Source organism: Epinephelus moara, chromosome 16 (genome assembly GCF_006386435.1).
Source record: "Epinephelus moara isolate mb chromosome 16, YSFRI_EMoa_1.0, whole genome shotgun sequence".
Taxonomy (NCBI): Eukaryota; Metazoa; Chordata; class Actinopteri; order Perciformes; family Serranidae; genus Epinephelus; species Epinephelus moara.
In genome coordinates, this window is record NC_065521.1 from 35,380,226 (window position 1) to 35,401,990 (window position 21,765).

The following is a 21,765-nucleotide window of genomic DNA, read 5'->3' on the forward strand; positions in this document are numbered from 1 at the left end:
GGCTTTCTAGAAAGCTGATTTTTTTTACTGGGTTTGGGGTTTTGATTTGTGATCTCAGCACTCCATAAGTCACTCGGTGATTCTGTCACATACAAGAGCACTCTCAACTAGGGCTGCACAATTTATCGAATTTTAATCCTTATCATGATTTTGGCTTTCCACAATTACGTTAACATGATTGCAGGGTTTCCCACATATTCATTAACTTGTGGCAGCCTGCCATGATAACAACATCTGACACTGTGTATTGATTTTCTATTTTTGGAGCTGGACTGTTCATTAGAAACTCTACTGGAATATGTATACTGGTCGGTTATTTATTGCTCCACACTTTCAGAGTGCAGAGCATACTCTGGGCACAGACGGAGCAGCAAAATGCCAGGCGCAGTGAAAGTGAAACCGGGTCTAAAAGTTTGCATTCACTCGCTTCTGCAGCAGCTGCTCCTCTCATCCATAGATCTGATCTGATCGACTCATCAATTATCCACCCCACGACTTAGGACGCATTCACACTGGCGCTATTTGGCCCACTTTAAACAAACCCTGGTCCACTTTCTTGAATAGTTCGGTTTGTTTGGAGTGGTGTGAACGCTCATTCGAACTCTTGTGCGGACCAAAGGAGCGAGCCCTGGTCCACTTGAAAACTGGGGGCCTCGGTTCACTTGCAAGTGAACCCTGGTGTGGTTTGCTTACACTGGAAAATGCAAGCAGACTATCCAGCGAACCAAAGAGAGGAAGTGACATAGGGCGCATTGCATTTTGGTGTTTGGTGTTTTTGTGGTGACCAAGCTGGCTGAAGGGGATGGATTTCCATTTTCGGTCCTGGCCAGTCGGTGAGCCGGGTTTTCTTCTTCCTCCTGCTTTTTTCTTCCTGGTCAGCGGTCGTTTCAGGCATTACCGCCCCCAAACGAGCAGCTGTTGTAACTGCATGACGATGTCCAGGCGGTTTGGTCCGCTTTAAAAAGTGCAGTGTGAAAGTGAACCGAACCAAATGAGGGTGTGAAATCTTTCGGCATTCCCCGCCCAATCGATCCGAGTCCCAGGGACTATCCTGGTGTGAGGACAAAAGGACAAAAATACCTCACGAAGAGCTCCACCTGCAGTATGTTCATGGACCTGCAGAAACCTCTGAATTTAGAGAGGACACAGAATGATACAAAGGGACGCATATACACACACAAGAAAAAAACAAACTGAAAGATGGAAGATGGGAGGCAGTTTCCAACATGGCAGTAGGAGTATGAAGCGGTTTCCAACAAGTGCACACACACAGATTTTGCTCTGCTGTGCTGACTTCACCACGTTGAACTTCTGGCGGCTGCGATTTCCAGTCCAGGACTTCCGGTATGGGCAGCACCATGTAAAGACGTTGTTTTGTTGGGCTCCTCACGGGACTACCAAGTTCATATTATTTCTCTTTTTAAACCACTCTCTACAACCCTGCGCACGTCTACAAACTAGTTAGGTCGACAAGTGTCTCAACTGCGGAGAGGAAAATGCCAAAAAATCGCCAAGGGAACAAGTTGGAGTCGGAGGCTAATGCTAACGCTAGCACTAGCGCAGCAGATGATGCTAACGACGATAACCAACAGGCAGTGCTGCTGGCCATTGAGTCTTTAAAGCAAGATTTGATTGCGAAAATGGAAGAAAAGGCGACAGCCCAGTCGACAGAACTCCGGAGCCAGATTGGCCAGATTCAGACCGAACTTCTGGCAGCTGCTGCTTTGCCTGCCGATTGATTTGCGGGCATCACAGAAACACAAAGAAGAAAAGATGACGGAGCTGATAATGTTGGTGTCAAAGTACCCAGAGTCACAGTGTCAACTTTTAAGTACAACCAAAGCAAAAACTGGACTGGGGATAAGATTTCCACCAAACTTCAGATGATATATGCAAAAATCTTTTGTCATGTCAGTTATTACCATTGTCTTGCTACAGTATGCAGCTACGAGCTAGCTTATACTTCTGCCAGTGTTCAACAAAGCACCTGCCTGGCATCACAGCCGCTTTTAAAAACGCTTTGCTTTTGGGGGGAACTCTCTTGCAGACAGGTATTTGTTGCTGTGAAAGCAGCTTAATTCTGTGGGAAACACTGTCATTGACTGCGATATTGATGTTAAAAATGTACGCTCTGCTCATAGAGAACTGTGCATGTCAAATCAAGAGCTTCCTAAACCAACAGCCGCCACCATGGATATTTTTTGGCTTCACTTTCAGAGGGCTGTGTCATGACACTGTGCGCCCCCTCACAGCTGCAGTTTGTGAAAAACTTTCCTTAATGTTGCAGCAGCAGTGTGTAAAATAGAAGAGAAATATACAACACAAAGCAGACTGGTAAAACAAAAATCAAATGTTTGGAGCAGAAGGTGAAGAGCTGCTTCCTCGAAATAGATCAACATATCTGTTGCGTGGAGCTATGTCAGATTTAGGGCATATGATGTTAAGCAAGAACAAGTCATATGTAAGGAGTGCATGAGACTTGTGTCTGCGCCGCAAAAGTATCACTATTAATTTGTTCAGCGACCTGAAAAAGCACCGCAGACTGCAGTCTGATGAATGCATGAAGGCCACTAAGAATACATCACCTCACTGAATCCCTGTCCTTGTCCAGCATCAACTCAGACATCTATAACAGTGATTCTGTACAGTGTTTAACCTCATCCTTCCAGCTCCCAAAGACATACTGAAATAACTAATGAAATCACATTCCATTCGACCAAAGATGTGTGTCCAATAACCACTGTGAGCAATGAAGGCTTCAGGGAAATGGTCACCACGCTGGACAAAAGATATGTGATCCCCAGACACAATTATTTTTCCAAAGTGGCATTACCTGCGCTGTATACAGAATGTCGAGGAGAACTAGAGAGCGATGTCCCAGCTGTCAAGCACTTGACTTATGAGAAAAGTCATCTGTTACTTTACCTGTTATACAGCAGCGGGTTGTGTCTTCTGAGGTTTTCTCACGACCTCACACTGTCAGTACAGAAAGATAAAATATTTGCCCGGGGGCAAAACCAACGTTTAAATCCAATATTTCCCCACACTGTGCCGGTCACCGCCACGACTTGTGCAATAGATTTAACACATGTTCCAGCAAAGAGCAGAACTGTAATGGTATTGGATTCAAACAATGGTTTTGCCATGGGTCAGCATTTTACATCTCCGGGCAGGAAGTGGGCATCTGTGAGATCACAACAATGCATTTGAAGACGCAGCCTGTTTCTGGAGAAGGGGTAAAAAATAATGTTTCAACTTTCCCCCTGAGGTTTGTGCTGTGTGACCGAATCATTGAGTCCCAGATATGAAACTAGGGTTTGAGGCACTCATGGGAGCTGTCATTGATGAATGCTACCAAAAATAAGCCCTGTTTTATCTTTGTTAAAATGACAAGATGATCAGATGTCACTCACAGGGACAATGGTAGATACCCAGTGTTACATCATATCAGAAAAACTGATAAAAGAAATCTCTTCAATGCATAAATAAACTGTGCGAGAGGCCATTGGAACAGAGGCTCTCTATTCCTGTTCCAAACATTGTTGACATTGGTGGATCATCGGTCAGATGCTGAGGCAAAATTATTTTTAAGTTAAAAGGCAGATGACATTAGAGGAAAACAATAAACAGAAATGAGGCATTTGTATTTTTATCAGAATGAAAGGATCGGTGCATTCAAATGGTGAGACAGGCAGCGGGTTTAAACAAAGCTGAATTTAAGTGGACAGAGGAAACTAATGAAACGAGTGGAAGGTCCAGGAAAAACTTTCATTTTTCCAGAAGATGGATGGCACACAGCGCCCGCAGTCACCCAGTGTTCCTCCTGGAATAATCCCCGAGGGGCAGAGGCTGTGAAAGCAATGGCCAGCATCCCACTGTGATAATGCATCAAAGTATGATAAATACAGGAGCGAGTCCTGTTGCCCATTCATCTATGTGTGTGTAATCGCATCTTAGCTTTATATACCTGTGAGTACAGAGAACAAGTGTAACTCCAGTTGATAACATGGCTTAAAGATGCAAGTCTGAGGGGGATGATTTTTTTCGTAGTTTGACGGTTTACACTTGTTCGCTTTGTTGCCGATAGATGAGAAGAATGATACCACTCTCATATTTGTCTTAAATTTAAAGCTATGATCTCATTATCCACGACCACATGCTGTTAGAAATTGCAACCAACAAGTCCACCAGGCTGTACGACCACATACAGTGTTTGTTCCTTCCCTCTAGTTTGACCCACAGGGGTGTTTGCTTAAATTTGCACCCCTACTGGTTAGGTTTAGGAAAACAATCATTTTTATGTTACATAACGATGGGATGCGAAATGCATAACGTAACCTTACGTATGTTGGTAACTTAAGATAAGTCAACCTTGACTTTAGGTTTTAAACAGGTCTCCTGGGTCCAAGTCTTTGTGTTTGTGTTTTTTGACCCATCCAACCACTCTGTCACCTGACCTTCTCGTTTTGCTACTGTCATAATTACAATGACCACTAGAGGGTGCCATCAATATGAAATAGTAAATTTGGGTCGCAATAAGTCGTGTGTGCAAATGACCTTCAGTGACATTTTTTGGGGAGGACAGTTTCAGTCTCTCACCTTCTGTAAACAACCCGGTCTCGCTCTCAACTCTGGTGTAAGATGCACTAGGCGGCGGGATTTTTTGATGCTCCAAGAAACTGCTGTAGTATTCGGAGCGAGAAAGTCTCCATGGGGTGGAGGTGGATAGGTCCAACAAACTCCAGACCTTTACCCTGGAGACCATTGTTTGTGTGCAAGTATGTGTGACATATTAATTTTAAGCTGACTCAAGTTTCTTTTTTATAATCCAGCAACATGCTCTTGTTGCCTAAACCGAAGAAAGTGACCCTAAAAACAAAGGTAGTTTATTTTAAAAAAGACAATGCAAGACCCCCAAAGCCAGTCTGCGACATCAAGGGTCAGCACGCCCCTCTGCCCGCCTGGCACATAATGCACCTGGCCTCAATGCCAGTCCCTGCAGGTGGTGGTCCCGCAGGGTGGCGGCTCCATGTTATTCACTCGGGTTGGGTCCGACTGGACCCCATGGTCCAAGGCTTGGCCACCAGATGCTCGTTGGCGAGCTCCCCTTCCAGGTCTGGCTCCAGAGGGGGTCCCTTGTGTCCCCATACCGGGCAAAGTATTCTGTCTCTGAATGTGCCGTTTCATTGTGGTCTTCTCGAACCACTCTTAGTCTGGTCCCTCCCCTGGGGCCACTTTGCCTTGGGAGATCCTACCAGGGGCTATTAGTCTAGGATCCAGGATCACAGGGACACGCAAACCCCTCCACCACATTAAGGTGGCTATTCTTGGAGGGGAAACGTCCCACCGGTAGGAGGCCCCCGGGGCAGACCGAGAACACGCTGGAGTGATAACATATCTCGTCTGGTACTGGAAACACCTCGGGGTCCCCCAGGAGGAGCTTGAAAGCATTGCTGGGGAGAGGAACATCTGGAATACTTTGCTCAGCCTGCTGCCCCCGCGACCTGGCTTCGGATAGGTGGTTGAAAATGGATGGCAGTGCAAGTAATTAGTGTACGCTGACACGCTGCCAGGTGCATCTCATACTGTGGCTTAAGTGTGTCTCAGTGTGTTGGTAACTGAGGCCAGGGGCCACAGACCATGCGTCAAGTTTGGACGGGGAACGTGTTGCTTTAAAATCACAACTTGTCCTTTTTACACTTCCATTTTAGTCTGACCAAACAGAAGAGATATTATGTGTTAATTAGGGAGCTTAAGAGGTGCTGGTTGGCAGATTTTGTCACCTCTGGACAGTGTCAGACTTCCTGTTTCCGCCTGTTGCCAGTCTTAATGCTAAACTAAACTTAGCATTGCCTGGCAGCAGCTTCATGAGAGTGGTATTAATCTTCTCATGTAGCTCTTAGTAAGAATGGTAAGTTAGGTATGTTGGGAAAAGGTGTTTCCCAAAACACTCTCTTTAAAAGCAGTGTTTTGACTACCTCAGCATCAAGGTGTATTCAGATTACTATGACTGAGCACTGACGCTTACAGTGGCAGTGACCAAGGATGCACTCACGTTAGTTACAGGAACAATGACTTTAATGAAATTTCAGCACATATCAATAGATGGCTTCATATATACAATATTATCATTTGAATGATTTGACACAAATAAGGCATTTCAAGTATCGAAAACAACCTACTGGTATCACATTTTTGGTGAATCGATCTGTTTCAGGGTAGCGGACACGTTACCGAGTTCGACTGGTAAAGCCATTTAAGAGGTGATCAAAGGCATACAAGTACCATACAAACAAAATGGTAAAATGTACAGTATCAAGACACACAAGCTGTATTTGTAAAACATCTCCCTCGCAACGCATTTATTTATCTTAACATCCTTTAAACTCGTCAAGCTTTGGCTGTGTTGGGTTTGTGGGTAACAAGAGGAAATATAAGATTGCATTCAGGGACTCGGATGTTTTTCACCACCATAAATAAAGTTCATGTACACAAGAAAGGACAAACAATTTATGTACAATATTTTTCCTCTTACGATATTAAAAAAAAAAGAAAAGAAAAACCTGAGGGCTGTCAACTACTGTACTTGCTCATCCCGTGTCCTTTGATGTATTCCTCTCCTGTTTGGCGCTTCATCGTGAACATCTGTCTCACTGATGTCTGAGGAGGGACGTCAGATGCTCTCCAAATATTAATCCAAATGCACAGACGCTCACGTTCCATCTCAAAGTCGGAAAGAAATGATGAAAATATATTCATTACAAGGTTATGATGAAGTTCCCCGCAGGCATCTTGGAGTGTCAGTATTTTCAGTAGCCTTGAGCAGGATGTGCTTTATGTATTCTACAACTTTTTTTTTTTTACACTTTGATCTGAGAAGTGTTCACATTTCTTAAAGCAACAATAGGTTCATTGTCTTTGTGATAATTGGTCCTGTGACAGTGCTGGAACGAGAAGGAAAGACAGGGTGACGTGAGTATCACAGAAATGAATATAAATTGTGTGTGTTTGCTCCTGACAAAGCGTAGCAATTAAGTCAGCTGGGAGAAAATAATTAGCATACCGGTGTCCAAGTATAAATGAAGAAGCTGACCTGCAGATTAACCTTTCCCACCAGAGGCGTTCCCTCGCGTCCTTCCCGCAAAGTGTTAATATGTTGATGTTGTGTATGGCTGAGTGTTCTGACAAGGAAAAAGAGGAGGAAATTGAAGGGTTAGACCATGCTGTTAACAAGTTAATTTGCAGCAAATTCCAGTCCCGATAGCTGTTGCTGTTTTGTGTAGCAGCGCTGTACATTTCTCTCCCACTGTTTCTGCCATAACGTCTTGTTTCCTGCGGTCAAGAGAGGTTATCTTACCCTTGTGGTTTTGATCTTGTTGCCGGCGTAACACATCCAGCCTGAGTTGTCAGGGAGCGTCTTGCATTCCTCCCCCTCCAGGCAAGGCTCCATCTCACACCACCACTTCCCAATTACTATGGATGCTACAGGCAACAAAGACAAGAGAAATGGTGATGCAGGTGCCTTTCACTCTAACAGAGTGTAAAACCAGATAGCACAGAGCGGCACTTTGCAGAGAGACGGCCATTAGGCGGGGGTGTCTAATTCTAATTATCAAATGTGTAATGTTAAAGGTGACAGTATAAGTAACTTGGCTGTATGCGTCACATGTGTACGCTTCAGACAACTTGTTACAGTGCAAAACTGTTGCCGAGCACAATGCGGTTTCTTTATTAGATGCAGTTATACATGAATGCAGTGGGTGGAACCGGGGCTTTTCATTGAGTGAGTGGATCGGTGGATGTGACTGTGACTTGACTTTAATGCACGCCACATTTCTGCCGTCAGGAGAGAAAATTGCCTTAAATACAGGGTAAGTAGACAGTAAATGGTTTGTAATGTGTGACAGAGGAAAGGAATCTGTCAGAGCTGACATCGAGCAACCTCATATTCCCCCAGTCCGCTCAGAGATTTCAGTAATATTTGCAAAAGGATTTAAGATAAAAGCTCCAGGTGAGAGGTTTTACTAAAGCCAATATGTGTTTTAGTTGTGTCAGACCTGAGTGCCAAATCCATTTCTTACAAGGGATTGAGCCAGTGCTGCAGACATTTGTCAAAGCATTTGTAAACCATCATGAGATATCTACAAGGTACCAATATAATCAACAGCTGCTTCCTTCTGCATCGCTTTGCTTTATATTATTCTTTATTTTTCTGCTCTTCCCTGAGGTGTGCTACCTTCAGCAGTTGTGTTTGACTGTTGGAGTAAAGCTTACCCCTGCAGATACCTTCTGCTGTCTGTCAGCAACAGAATTTGGATGTGACATTATCCCAGGTAATGTTAATCTTATCTGGGACAAGGCATTGCATGGGTGACTTAGGCTTTTATTTGAATCTTTACAAAACATAGCAGTTTTGTCTGGCAGGGTTTGGCTTTTTAGCGCATGTTTAGTTGAATTAAATTTTCCTGCAATGCTGCGTGCATTCAAAGCGAATGTTTTTCCTTGTGCAACATTAGAGCAGCAGTGTAGTAAAACCTAATATCTCATGTTTTCTTTATCTGTTAAAATACTCACCGTCGACACATGAAGGTCTGTTTCTGGTGGTTCCAGCCACCTTCCCTGGCAGACAAGAACACTTGACCGTCTGTGACCGCTCCTCAATGCGATTCTTATTACAGCATCGGTGAGCAGCGATTACTTCACATGTGCCCCCCTCTGATAAGGAAAAAAAAACAGACAACAGGCTACATTAGTTCAGCAACTCTGGGGTGATCAAACACATCTCTCTGAGGATGTTTGAGCACATCACTGTGATGACATTTCATCATTGGTGGACAGTAACCAAGTACATTTCCTCAAGCACTCATTTAAATATCACTATGATGTACTTGTACTTTACTTAAAGCTGGACGTTTACATATAGATGAATGTCTGTTACATTCAACCCTTTGCCAAACATGTTCACACAATGCTGAAAAAGCCTGCCGCCGCCAAGGAAAGGTCTCTGTATTTCACAGTGTAATGGAGATGTGGTGTCTGTGGCAACTTGCCCGCGCTGCCACACTAGTGATGTGTTTTACATCAGCCAGCCAGAGCAAAAAGGGGCAGGTAGACCATAGCAACGGAGCAGCAGCTAGGAGTATGGAAGAAGCTTTGGTGGAAAATTCTAAGAGGTGTCCAAGAAAAGTTTGTCAAGAGGATGCTCCAGAAACTTGCTTTTATTTTCACGGAAAAAGCTAAAGAGACGGCGGGGAGATCTGGCAAGCTCACATGCAGTCGTTATTAGCACAGAGTTTGTGTAATTACTCTCACTGCCAGAGGGGGAGATAAAAATTAGGTTTTTCTAATTTACGTTCCAGAGAGAAACACTGCACTTTTTATTTCTCTAAATCAGGGCCGTAACGGTAATCTAATGAATCGATAAATTGATAGTGAGAAAATGAATCGCAAATGCAGGGATTTCCTGCTTTACTCTACTCTTTACTCTTTAGACCGAATGCTAATCTCAATAAACAGAAATCTGCATGTGTATGCAGAATATGTGGGCAATAGGACAAGATTTTAGTATCGAAGTCATTCTGGTTTCCATTTGTAGTCCAAGTAGTATTTGCCAATCATGTTTGAGCAGGCATCCTTTGCCCACAGGTAAACAGTCCTTGTGGAGAGCAAAAGAACGCATTGACCGAAATGCAGTCTCAGAACCCATCAGCTATCTTCTGATGACAGTTTAAGTTTTGATTAGCTTTATTCTAATTTATCTGCATTAGGTATGCAACAGTATGAGATTTTTATGGTATGATAACTGTCTTAGAACATATCGTGGTTTCATGCTATCATGGTATTACAGAATATATATTATTATCAGTCAGAATGATCCTTAAAGGAAGGAAAATGGAAGTGTTATTGTTGGTTGAACAAATGTTTCATTACTATAATTGAAACTTGAAGCGGTTTGGTTATTGAAAGTATGTGTAAAAAGTCTCCCCTTAGAAAATTACTAACGTAAGGGGAGATTCTGTGTACAGTTCAATATCGTAGATAAGCGAATGTACACGGTATGATAATGATCAACTTTTATATCATGGTATACCTTAAAACCAGTATATTGCTGCAATCCTAATCTGCAGGATGAAACACTGTCCCATAACCTCTAGAGGCTTTATTGTTGTCATGCTGTTAGCTGGTGGGCTCAAAGACTGACTGAATATCTTTGAGTTTTGGACTGCTGCTTGGACAAAATAAGACATGGAACATCTTGGTTTCTGAGAGACTTGATGGACATTTTTTTTTACTGATTTCTGTTGTTTTATAACTTCTGAATGTCATAACTTTTTTGGCTTGAAACCCCTTGTTACAAAGTCTCGTCTGGTTGTTGGCTCTTGTCATGTTTGGATGAGTTGTTAGCAGACATAAATAGAAAACAAATGTGTGTAACAGAACTTCTCATTTCCTCTCCCATTCGTCATCTTCTGGCCCCTCAGATTTATCTCATGACCCTTTGGAGGGACTTGACCCCGGGGTTGGGAACCTCTGGACTACACTACCTTACTGTATATAAGATTAGCTCCATGTCAACCAGATACATCAGTAAAATACTGACTAGACATTCATGTATTTGTACAGTCTACCTACTACAATCACAACCTGTACGTCAACATTGATACGCTGCGTGCATTTAACTGATATACTGCTGTACTTTTATGTAAGTAGGAATTTGAATGAAGGACTTTTCCTCATAACAGTGTATTTTATTACAGTGTATTCTTCCTACTTCATGAAAAGATCTGAATACTTCATCCACCACGAACTGTCTTATCCATGTTACATGTTAAAATTTTTAAATATGTATCAAAATCTATTTGGAAGTATCTTCATGTCATGTATCTCATGCCTAATCTACACTGTCCATATTCAGAAATTCTCTCTGCATACACTCGGGTATATTTTCTGCAATAAAAATAACTGTAAAACATTACACAAGTTTGCTGTAAACAAGAATAATTGTGCTTTACACTCTCCGAGCCCTGCAGCTCGTTGAATGTTGATGAAGAGATGTGTGAGAGCGGACAGAAAAAAAAATGACATCTATTCGCAGGAGGAGAGGCCTGCTTCAGGGTTATCATGAATATGAACACTGGCTCCAGCATGCAATTATCACCAGGCTACTGGCTTTGCCCTGAAGGATGAGAGGACTGGACCGAGCGGACTCGACCCACCTCAACCGCTGGCCTCTCCCACCCACTGCGCTCAAACTCTCCACATATGAGAGTTCTGCAGCAAAGGACCATCTGACAATTACACCCGTCAGCGTGACACAAGATCAAGGAGGTTGTGGAGAGAAAGAGCAGAGAGACGGGAAAAACGTAGCCAGTATTTTGCCAGCAAAGTGATTTGAAGTAATGTTTGACAATGAGCTGTGGGTTTGTGAAATGTGTCATGGCTAGATTTGCATATATCGCTTTACTACATTTGAATATTTTGGTTTGTGAGGCCCTCCTGATGCTGAGCAGTTTCTTAGAGGCAGGAGTGCTATCTTAAGAGAAAACCTGCTGTAGTTAAGGCAGCAAACAGTTTAGAATTACTGCAGCTTAGTCAGTCATAACTCAATCAATATAAAAGCCTAGTGGTGACATTAATTAGTCCTTATTTCAACATTCTCTAATTGGCATTTAGAGGCAGCGTATAAACAGAGACACAGTTTTGAGCAGATATAAAGATATTTTTATTTGTCAATAACTACAACGCCTTCTTTATAGCTCGTTATATGAAGCATCTATAGCTGGAATATAAATTGATGATCAATGCTTTAAAGGCAACATAATGTAGTTGTAACCATGCTGTATGATGATATGTAAACTGAAACGAGTGGTGGATTAATTGATTAGTTGACATAGAGAACATTAATCTGTGACAATTCTGATACTCTTAGTTGTCTGATAAACTAAGATTTCCAAATATTTTCTTGTTCCAGCCTCCTAAATGAGAGGATTTGCAGCCCGATCGGCAGAAGAATGGCATTGTATGATTCTGCAAACAATGGATACGTTACATTTGTACACGTTTCTAAAGTGATGTAGTGTATGAGCTGACAATGTCATCGAGAGATGGAGGGGATAGTGGATTGTATGATACCTCGATGAGACAGCTGCCAAACTGCAGACCACTGTTCGAGTCAAACAACAAAAGTGGTTTTCCTTTAGTGAATCATGGCGACTGTGCTGTGTTTCCAGCAGCTTTTTAGCCACCAGATGTTGGGTGTTCCTATAGAGACAGAGCTGCGTTTCCAGCTGGGATAGTGCCACCAAAACCAGGTACTTTAAGCCAAAATATGATCATTTCTGAACCATAAACACATGGTTTTTGTGCCTAAATCTGACCACATGTTAACCACAGTGTTGTTGAAAGGTAAAGAAACATAATGTTTCGATGTATCTGCTACATAATAACATACAGATGTAAAGTATTGGTGGTTTGCATAAATTAGGTTGGGATTTGCTGCATCTTTAGTCTTTGAAGTCCACCCCACCTCCCCATTTAGCATGTACAAGCAATATATTAAGATTTAATTAATTATAGTAAGAAATACTTGTTTTTATATTGTCATACAGCTACATGTAAGTGCGTTCTAACCTGTTATTAGATGTTACTGTATATGGCTAATGAATGCAAAATATGGGAGGTTAAAATAAACTGTTACTAGTTTGGTGAGTGTTGGTCGACTAAAAGAAGACATTTGAAGGTGTCATCTTGGACTCAGAGCTTTAAATGTTTTTTTTTTTCTAAACTAGCTTTTCATAAACTAAATCATATGTTTATAATTATAGTACCAAAAAACAAGAGCTTAATCAATAATGAGTTTTAGTTGAAGCCCTAATGATGTGTCCACATGTATGTTAAGTTCACTTGGAAACATTTTGAGACTAGCATGTAAGTGATTTGTTCTCGTGTATGAACACTTTTTGTAACACAGTGTAAGTTTTAATTCACATGCGTAATCATAGATCATTATATGTGATTACAACTGTGTTATATTGTGTCATCCAGCATCCATGAAGTCTTTGAACAACAGTTATGGATGCTCTGTAGATGGAGTTTAAAAAACTGTTTAAAGCAGTAACATTTGTTTTTATTATGGATTAGTCTACAAATGATTTTCTATCTATTTCTTCTTTCTATCTATTTTGCAAAAAATAGTAAAAAGTAGAAAATTTCCCCTGAGGTAATGCAGGGTATTCAGACGGCTTGTTTTATTCAACAAACAGTACTGAACCTAAGGAGTTTACTATCACCCTTTCCCACTGGACAAAAAACTCACTCTTACACACAGACATCTGTCTTTTGTCTTTATTTGGAAAGATTTCAGTCAGTGTTTATTCCATGAAAAATGACTGAAACAGTCACAGATACTGATAGCCTCCAGCTGTGATCAGAAGTGGTGGAAACATGACAGCTGAGTGGACACACGAATTTTCTCCCCTTTTCTGGCGTGACCATCAGCAACTTCTGTGACTCTCTTATCTCAGCTACAAATACCGTCCAAGCAGCACTCAAACATTTCTCCAAATTAGTAGGCACTGAGTTTGAATATATTAAAAAAGGAAAGACAAAAGAAATCCCAGTAACAATTTCACTGGCCTCCATGCTGCTTTCTACTGCTTATTAACCTGTTACCCAGCACATTCTTGACATTGAACGTGACACACGAGAAAAGAAAAAGCAAAGGGCATCTACTGGCAATGGGAAAGGAGTCTATCGCCTATTTTTTAGGCGAGTTTTCCCGATATATGACAACGAAAAGCAGCGTCAAATGACTCAAATATGAATTGATGCAGGATTATATTCTGTCAACCAATTAATCTACAAACAGCTGCAGCCATAAAATGGTTTAAAATATATGTATATTTTGTGTTTATATTACCACCTATAAATGCTAAATGGGGGCTGAAATGAAGTGTTACCGTTAAGCTTTGAATCACGAATTTCAACAAGTCATTTGGGATAATAAGAGTGTCTATGCACTAATTTTTTCAGTTAAAAAACAAAACAGTTTGCCACAGTGAAGATCATTGCATTACATATAATATTTGTTCAGCCCACAGTGTGAAACCAGCCAAACTAAGCCATAAAGTAGCTTAAATTCAGAGCGGACAGAGGGAGAGAGTTGAGTGTCAGTTTCTGGATATAATTGAACCATCATGTGAGTTCCTGTGGGGATTAACCAACAGGGCCCCACTTGACCCTCTGGATAGAAGTAGATCAGTCGGCTCATCTCACATTTGATTCTCTCATCTCTACAACATCACACCACAAAATAAAAGTCTCTTACAACTTAAAGAGAATCAGATAATGATAAACTTGATTGCAGTTCTGTCAGGATTCAGTGTTTCTCGGGGGTGGATATGCTGGATACGTGCAGCGTCTGGTTGTAAATCTGCTCACACTGAGGTAAATGACGAGTAATAATAAACAGAACTAGTGTCAAGGTGTTGATTGGACATGGTGGTTTTAAGAAACAAAATTAATAGCCAAATTCGAATACAGGATGGGAGAGAATTAAGAAAGCATGTCTTTTTCCTGCTTGTTGCCAAGTCTGTTGTGTTTCTCAGGGTTATCATGACTCCTGGCTCTGTGTTTCAGAAAACATCAACAGCCTTTGGTTTAACTGAAAAATATCCAGATCTTGTATCTGGTCTGGGAGAATGTTGCCTGCTGTCTGATGCACTCAACAAAAGGGCATGTCTGCACAACGTTAATCGTGATGTACCAGTGGAAGCAGTGGGGCATCATTTGAAAACAACAGCCCACAGGGGTTTGTTCTTCTTAATGCATCTCCTTAATTGCATAAGACAGCCCTAGATTTCCTCTTTGATCTATTAAAAACACACTACGCAACAGAATTAACTTGCATTGCTTGTTGCTAGCAAACAGAGCAAAGAATCGGGATACTCTATATTTGGAAATCATCACCTCCGAAGAATACATTAAAATCAAATAAAAATGCAAATCAGTGTGGTATTGCCAGCTGGCAGGTGTGCAGGGTACCTTTTTTAAACAAAAGCAATGCAACACTTGAAGTTCACCCATGGTTTCAGCCTGCAAGTACAACACGCTGCATGCTCCGAGACCCCATCTTTGCATTATAAATATTTCAGAGGGAGACGGAGGATAACATGGCTGGAGATGAACGCTCTCATCAGGTGAAGGCTGGAGCCATGCAAGGGTATAATTGTTTTCTGTATTTCCATTTTCCCCCCATTATCAGAGACAAAGTCAGTCTCCCAAATGACAGCTTCAGTGTTTGTGTGTGTGTGTATGTGTGTGTCAGCTTATGTTGACTCTCCAGCAACATTTTGACTGACAGGGAACAAGGGTCACACAGAAGTTGTCATTGGTGGGGTCAGAGGTCACATAGAGGCAGAGGGTCTCAACTGGAACTGCCCTGTTTTTGTTGCCATGCTCTGTGCTCCTGCCTCTTAATTACTCTGAACCGGGGAACAGAGGCTGTCAGGAAACAAGGTGACCACCTACAACCTGCGCCCAACAGGGCACGGCTCATTTTCAGGCCTGAAGGAGCCGAAAAAGTCATAACTGGAGGTTTTGTCATGTTTTCTGGGATGATTTGTTCCTGGTGTGTTTTTTTTGGTTTCTTATGTTGATTTATTTCCTGTGCTGAGATTTCTCTTGTTGGTCTCCTCTGGCTGTGGAACAAAATCCTCCTCCATATTGCAGTCCATGGTTCAAATTTTCTGTTTTCAGTTTCATCTACATTTACTCTCAGCCTTGACTTAAGCCCCTTTTACACTGCCTATTCAAGGCAGGAAATTTTGTGTCATTATTCTGCCTTGCTGTTTTGTATACCAGGTACGATTGCAAAATGGTGGTACAGAGGTTTCTTGCCTGTAAGCTGGCAGCGGAGGTAGTAACAGCACTGAATTCTAAAAGTTGTACAGGGGACAGCTGGAAGGATGGGACAGGTGTGAAAATGTGCATGACCCACCGCTGGGAGATTTAGAACACAGCTAGCACCAGTTAGCAGCTAACTCAAAGACAAAGAAGAGCCACTGGATTATCCAAAAACTGACACTAAGGTTCCAGGAGCATCTTACCCACCGAGCAGAAGCTGAGATCAAGTGCCAACTAATAGGGACTGATTTTTATTGCCATGTTACTGTTTAGAAAGCTGTCACTCACTCACCCCTTTTCCCCTTTAAGGGTGGTGGCCTTGTGGTTAACCTGTGAGGGTGTGACGTGTGCTTCATGGTGTATGTGGAGGGAAGCAGCTCACTCGGGGTGTCATGGTGAAGATGTCAGGGAGCAAAGTGTGACGCTAGCAGCAGAATTAAGTGTCTAGATGAGCTCAGGGCTTCTGTTAAACCTCATGAGAAGGCCATGTTTATTGTTTTGTGTGAGGGCTGCAATAAAGCTATTGTTGGTGAACGGCATCCGAACGCCTCTCCATTCTTCCTTCTGCAGAGTGGTCCGGACTGCTACAAGCTAGTTACCAGCTAATAAAGAGCCAAGCTAAAATCAATGTAAATAAGCCAGTGTGTTCCCAACTACTGGAGCTGGTAAGCTGTCACTGAGAGATGTCATATGTCACACTATAGAGGCAGACGCTGACACACCAAACTGACTTCAGAGAACTAGCAGCGACAAAAGCCCCCTGCCGTGTCACCTCATGTTGCCGTGTCTCAGATGAAAAAGTTGCTAGGCTGACCAAAGGTCCTCTTTTGCCCGGACATGTCCACTTTTCACGTCCCGTCCGGGGCGTCCGGGGCATCCGGGGCGTTTTTATAAACTGATGATAATGTCCGGTTTTCCGTGTGTTTGTGTGTGTGTGTTAGAGCACAGCACAGGCCGCATATTTCTGCCGAACCCGAACCGAGCCCGACATTATTTAATGCCCAAAGCACTGAGTTTGTGTCACACAGTGGTTACAGGCTATTTAACAGGCCGGACAATAGGATTTTATTTATTTTTACACTACATTTTCACTGAAAGCTGACCGAATCTGACCCGAGCCTGAATACAATTTATATAGCTATAACGGGTCGGGCCGGGTTTGGTCAAAAATGTAGCTCTACATTTTTGACCAAACCCGGCCCGACCCGTCGGGTACCGTCAGGCTTGGATCGCCACACTCTAGTGTGTGTATGTGTCCCCTACAGGGGCCTATCTGTATTTCTGTCTTTGAGAGATATTATTTTGTAATAAAACTGAATTTTCTATCCATACATATAAATTTTAAATATATTAAAATGATAAGGCATCTTTGAGTAAACTGCGAGTATCATTTAAGTAGTTGTGGCCGGCCGAGTGTCCTCTTTTTTGGAAATCAAAATATGGTCACCCTAAAAGTTGCACATGAACACACCACAACAATTATAGCCATAAGTCAACCAGCATATACGTTCTGCGCCTGTGTGACAGGAAACAACTTAACTCATTCTTTAAAGGAAACCGGAAGGCCGTCTTGACGCTAGTTAGCCAGTTAACACATTAACAATACAATCGTATTTACTGTGCGCCAGTGAACAATAACACAAACCATCAGGAGACATTTCTGCTAAAGAGCTCAGTGGCTAAAGAAGAATATTCTTACCTTATGTAACAAGTTTGTTTTGATCTCTCTCCCTCTCGACTTTAGCTTTTTGTTTACTTTCCTCACTTCAGGTTCTATTCTCTTGCGCACTGAGCTGAACTGCCAATCAGAGTGTATTCATTCACCAATGCTGACGCTAATTTAACATGTTGAATTGGCAAAAAAAAGGCAGACAGGGCGTGACTAGGGGCAACGATGTGGGACGCACCGCACTAACGAGGGTGGCAGATGCTTACCAACGGCCCAGCTTTGACCGATGGCCGATCATTAGCTTGGTATGTGAGGGCCTTTACACATCCTGCCCGTCACAGTTCCAGAATGCTGTCATGTTAAAATGCCACACTGGGGCGGCAATATGTCTGCATTTTTGTTTGTATGCTGGTAGCAAAGCAAAGGTAGCGTAATGAAGGGTCTGTGGTGCAGCCCTATCATTGGATCCCTTTGTAAAAAGGGCTTTAGTCTCGGATTAAAGTGACTTGTTCTCTGATCAAGTGGACCAAAGGCCTTTTAATGAGCTGTACGCTTACAGATGTTGTGTATTGTTGTTGATGTTGTCCATTTTTATGAATGATCAAAAATTCAGCACCAGCTCCATCGTAATGTTGAGCCAAATTAAATTGCAATCAAATTGGAAAGCGCCTCCGTGTGACTTAATGTTCATTTAGAAAACAGTTGCAAAAGTATGTAATTGCTTTGCTAAATTGTTTTTGTAATATTTACATTTACACAGTAGTGAAGACACTTTTATGGGTCAAAGTCCCAAAACACTGGATCCTGCATTTCCCAAAATACAATTCTCTTGCTTTCTTTATTTCATTTCATAGGGACGATGCAATTTAACATAGTTTCAGTACAGAGTATGAGACTGATGTGAGGCAAAGAGAGTTTAGAGCTTTTACTTATTCTCAACTCTTGTCTCTGGTTTGATAGCATCTTTCATTAGATGCCCCACTGCCTCCCTAACCGCGCACTTTTTTCAATCTGCACACCTCCAGTTGGTAACGCTGAGTCACTTTAGGCAAAAAATAGAATAAAATAGGAAAGAGGAACAAGAAGGACTGAAAAATGGGGTTAAGATAAGTCCAAAATATATCTAAATTTAGCTTTTTCCTTTTTGTGTGAAGTTAAATTCTGGGCTCAAATATTATAACTCACATTATTGACATTAAGGGACAAAATAATTCACCAGTTTTGGAAAACACAAGTAGACATACGATCCATGTTCTTATACAATAGAAGGAAATCAGTCCTTTAATGTGAAACTTTACAATGATGTTTTTCGAACAGTAGAAAAGCTGCAGAGTTCGTACAGTAACACAGGAGGGTCTTACAGTTTGCTATGGCGTCACGATGAGAATCATTAGACAGGACTGTTATTGAGATAAGTTTTTCTTTCTTGACTTTGAAAACAGCAGTTGAGAAAACAGTCTCACCACCACAAGGTTTATTTATTTATACTTTTATGCTTAAGGTTGAGTGCGTCTCAAGTCTGCATTTACAATTCAAATCAAGGTTTTTCTACAAGTTAAAAATATATACAAAAGTGATGGAGTCACTGAATAAATCTCAGCAGAAGGTCCATGCTGACGCATTCTGGAGCTGTCAGTCTTATAATACATGAACTTCACCAATAGATGGAGTCTGCCCATTTGTCATGGCATTGTACTTGTTCACTGTATGGGAATATAAGTAAGTACATGTACTAAAGTACTGCACTTAATATGGGGTACTTGCACTTTAATTGGGTGTTTCCATTTCATGATACGTTACACCTGCACTCGACTACATTTCAGAGGGAAACAGGTAACACTTCTACAGAATAAAGAGAAACACTTGAATTGTCAAATCTTAAATAATAATCTGTTGAAACATTATAGATACCCTTAGACTATCTGTAGGCAGACCAAGATTTTTACTTCAAAACATATAACCAACTTTTAAGTTATGATGCATTTGTTCCCGCTAAAAATGTCCTTCTTTACCTTTACCTTTATTTTACTTTCAGTGGAGATCAGTTTGTTTCAGGTACTTTCAAAAAACAAGTTTCATTTTTCATAATTCTAGTGCAGCAATGTGTTTTTATTTTCTTGTTTCATAAGATACAGTCAGTTCTTTGGACAGGTTCATTTAAATTAAAAACAGGTTAAAAAAATGAATTTTTAAGCAGATTTATTCACTCACTCACTTTGTGAAAACTTGTACACATGTTTCGAAATAGATGTGAGAAGTATTCTTTTGCTCACTTTATGAAAAGACAATTTTGGCCAGAATTGTCTTTTTAACATTGAGACTTCTTGCTGTGAGGCGACAATGCTTACCACTGCGCCACCATGCCGCCCAGGGTGAGGGGTTCAAGCCCGGAGTGTGGGAGCCCTTCTGTATGGAGTTTGCATGTTCTCCCTGTGTGTCAGCGTGGGTTTTCTCCAGGTACTCCAGCTTCCTCCCACAGTCCAAAGACATGCAGGTTAATTTGTGACTCTTAATTGGCCGTAGGTGTAGGTTTTAGTAAAGTTTCATGAAAATACTTTATCTTGTAAAACTAATTCACTTTAACTTGCTTTTATTTGTAATAGAGAAACAGAGTATTTTTCCATAGCTGTATTATTAGTTTTACTTGAGGAAAGGATCTGTGTCTTTAAGTATATTTTTTACCTTTACTTAAACATCTACAAGTCTATTACATCGAGGTAAAAATGCCATCTGTTGGTGAAGTTCATGTGATACGATTGAAAGCTCCACTTTCAAATTAACCTCATTGTGAGATTTATTTCGTAACTCCATCATTTCTGTATTTATGTTTACCTTTAGAAAAACATTGATTTGAATAGTAAATGCAGACTGGGCAGAAGCACTCAGCTCTAAGTATAAAGTAGATATATCACAAATAATCTTTTGTTGAGATTGTTTTCTTATCTGCTGTTGTCAAGGTCAAGAATGAATAACTTACCTCAATAACAGGCCTGTCTAATGATTTTCATCATCTCATGCTATAGCGAGCTGTCATACTCTCCTGTCTTACTGTACCCACTCTGCAGCTTTTCTAAATTTCCAAGAGCATCATTGTAGAGTTTCACATCAAAGGACTGATTGCCGTCTGGTCTGGTACAGGAACATGGGTCATAAGTCGACTAAAATATTTCAACCCAATTGCCAGAATAAATGTTGGCATAGTAAGTTTCTGCAACTACAGATATTTTACATTTGTACGTTTCATACATAGCTGATATGTTGAAACTTTTTTTTGTTTCAGATTTCAGTTTTATGCTGTGACATACAATATCTTGAACAATTTCAATATTCAATACCATTTTCAATAACAAGGGGGAAATTGACATTGAGGGTATACATTTTTAGATTTTAATAAAAAGATAAATATGAACATGACAGTGACGACTTCTCTTTTCTTGGTTCGTATCAGAGAACAGCAGAATGACTGTAGTAAACATGATCTATAACCAAAACCTTTTTACGTTAATGAAAACATATTCACACATACCCTCCATGATTGTCATGCATTCAGATGCAACAAAGTGCAAGTCAAAAACAAAACCGTGTTGCAAAAGCCTGTATGCATCTAGGTGATGAGGTGAGTGATGAGAACACAGCACTGTGAGTGATTGAAAGGAGGCGGAACTATGGAGGAACTGCAGCAATGTGTGCCAACTCGTCCGGGAGATGATTGATACTGCGGAAAATGAGTACTGAAACCGTTTCAAATATTCAGAATAACTATGATTAAGTATTTTTATGCCTCTGTGCCAGCAACAGTGACTGGAGGTATTATTTTTTGGGGCTGTCCATCCATCCGTCAATATGTATGTTCGCACGGCCATCTCATTCTTGTGAACCCATATCACATAAACACCTTGAGGGATTTTTTTCAGATTCTTGTGAATGCAATATCTCAAGAAGAGTTTCCTCAAATTTGGCACAAACATCCACTTGGACTCAAAAATGAACTGATTAGAATTTGGTGGTCGGAGGTCAAAGGTCACTGTGACCTCACAAAACACGTTTTTTTGCCATAACTCAAGAATTCATATGTTAGTTATGACAACATTTCACACAAATGTCTAACAGGATATAACGATGACATTATGACATTTTATATCCAAAAGGTCAAAGGTCAACTTCACTGTGACATCATAATGTTCTGCAGAAAA

General features: G+C 41.2%; 1 protein-coding gene across 3 annotated transcripts in view; it reads right to left on the bottom strand.

The window, feature by feature from the left end:
- Positions 1–5,940: 5,940 nt before the first annotated feature.
- The window catches only part of LOC126402917 (chemokine-like protein TAFA-1), a 36,414-nt gene continuing 20,589 nt past the window's right edge, over positions 5,941–21,765 (bottom strand). For 2 of the 3 annotated variants that reach the window (XM_050065269.1, XM_050065270.1), the window contains exons 3-6: positions 8,575–8,715; positions 7,358–7,482; positions 7,094–7,181; positions 5,941–6,944 (exon numbers count right to left, since the gene is read on the bottom strand). In XM_050065269.1, the coding sequence (XP_049921226.1) occupies positions 7,149–7,181; positions 7,358–7,482; positions 8,575–8,715 (299 nt within the window). In that variant the 3' untranslated portion in view covers positions 5,941–6,944; positions 7,094–7,148. Of the gene's footprint in view, positions 6,945–7,063; positions 7,182–7,357; positions 7,483–8,574; positions 8,716–21,765 lie in introns of all 3 variants that reach the window. The other variant, XM_050065271.1, reaches the window with a different exon arrangement.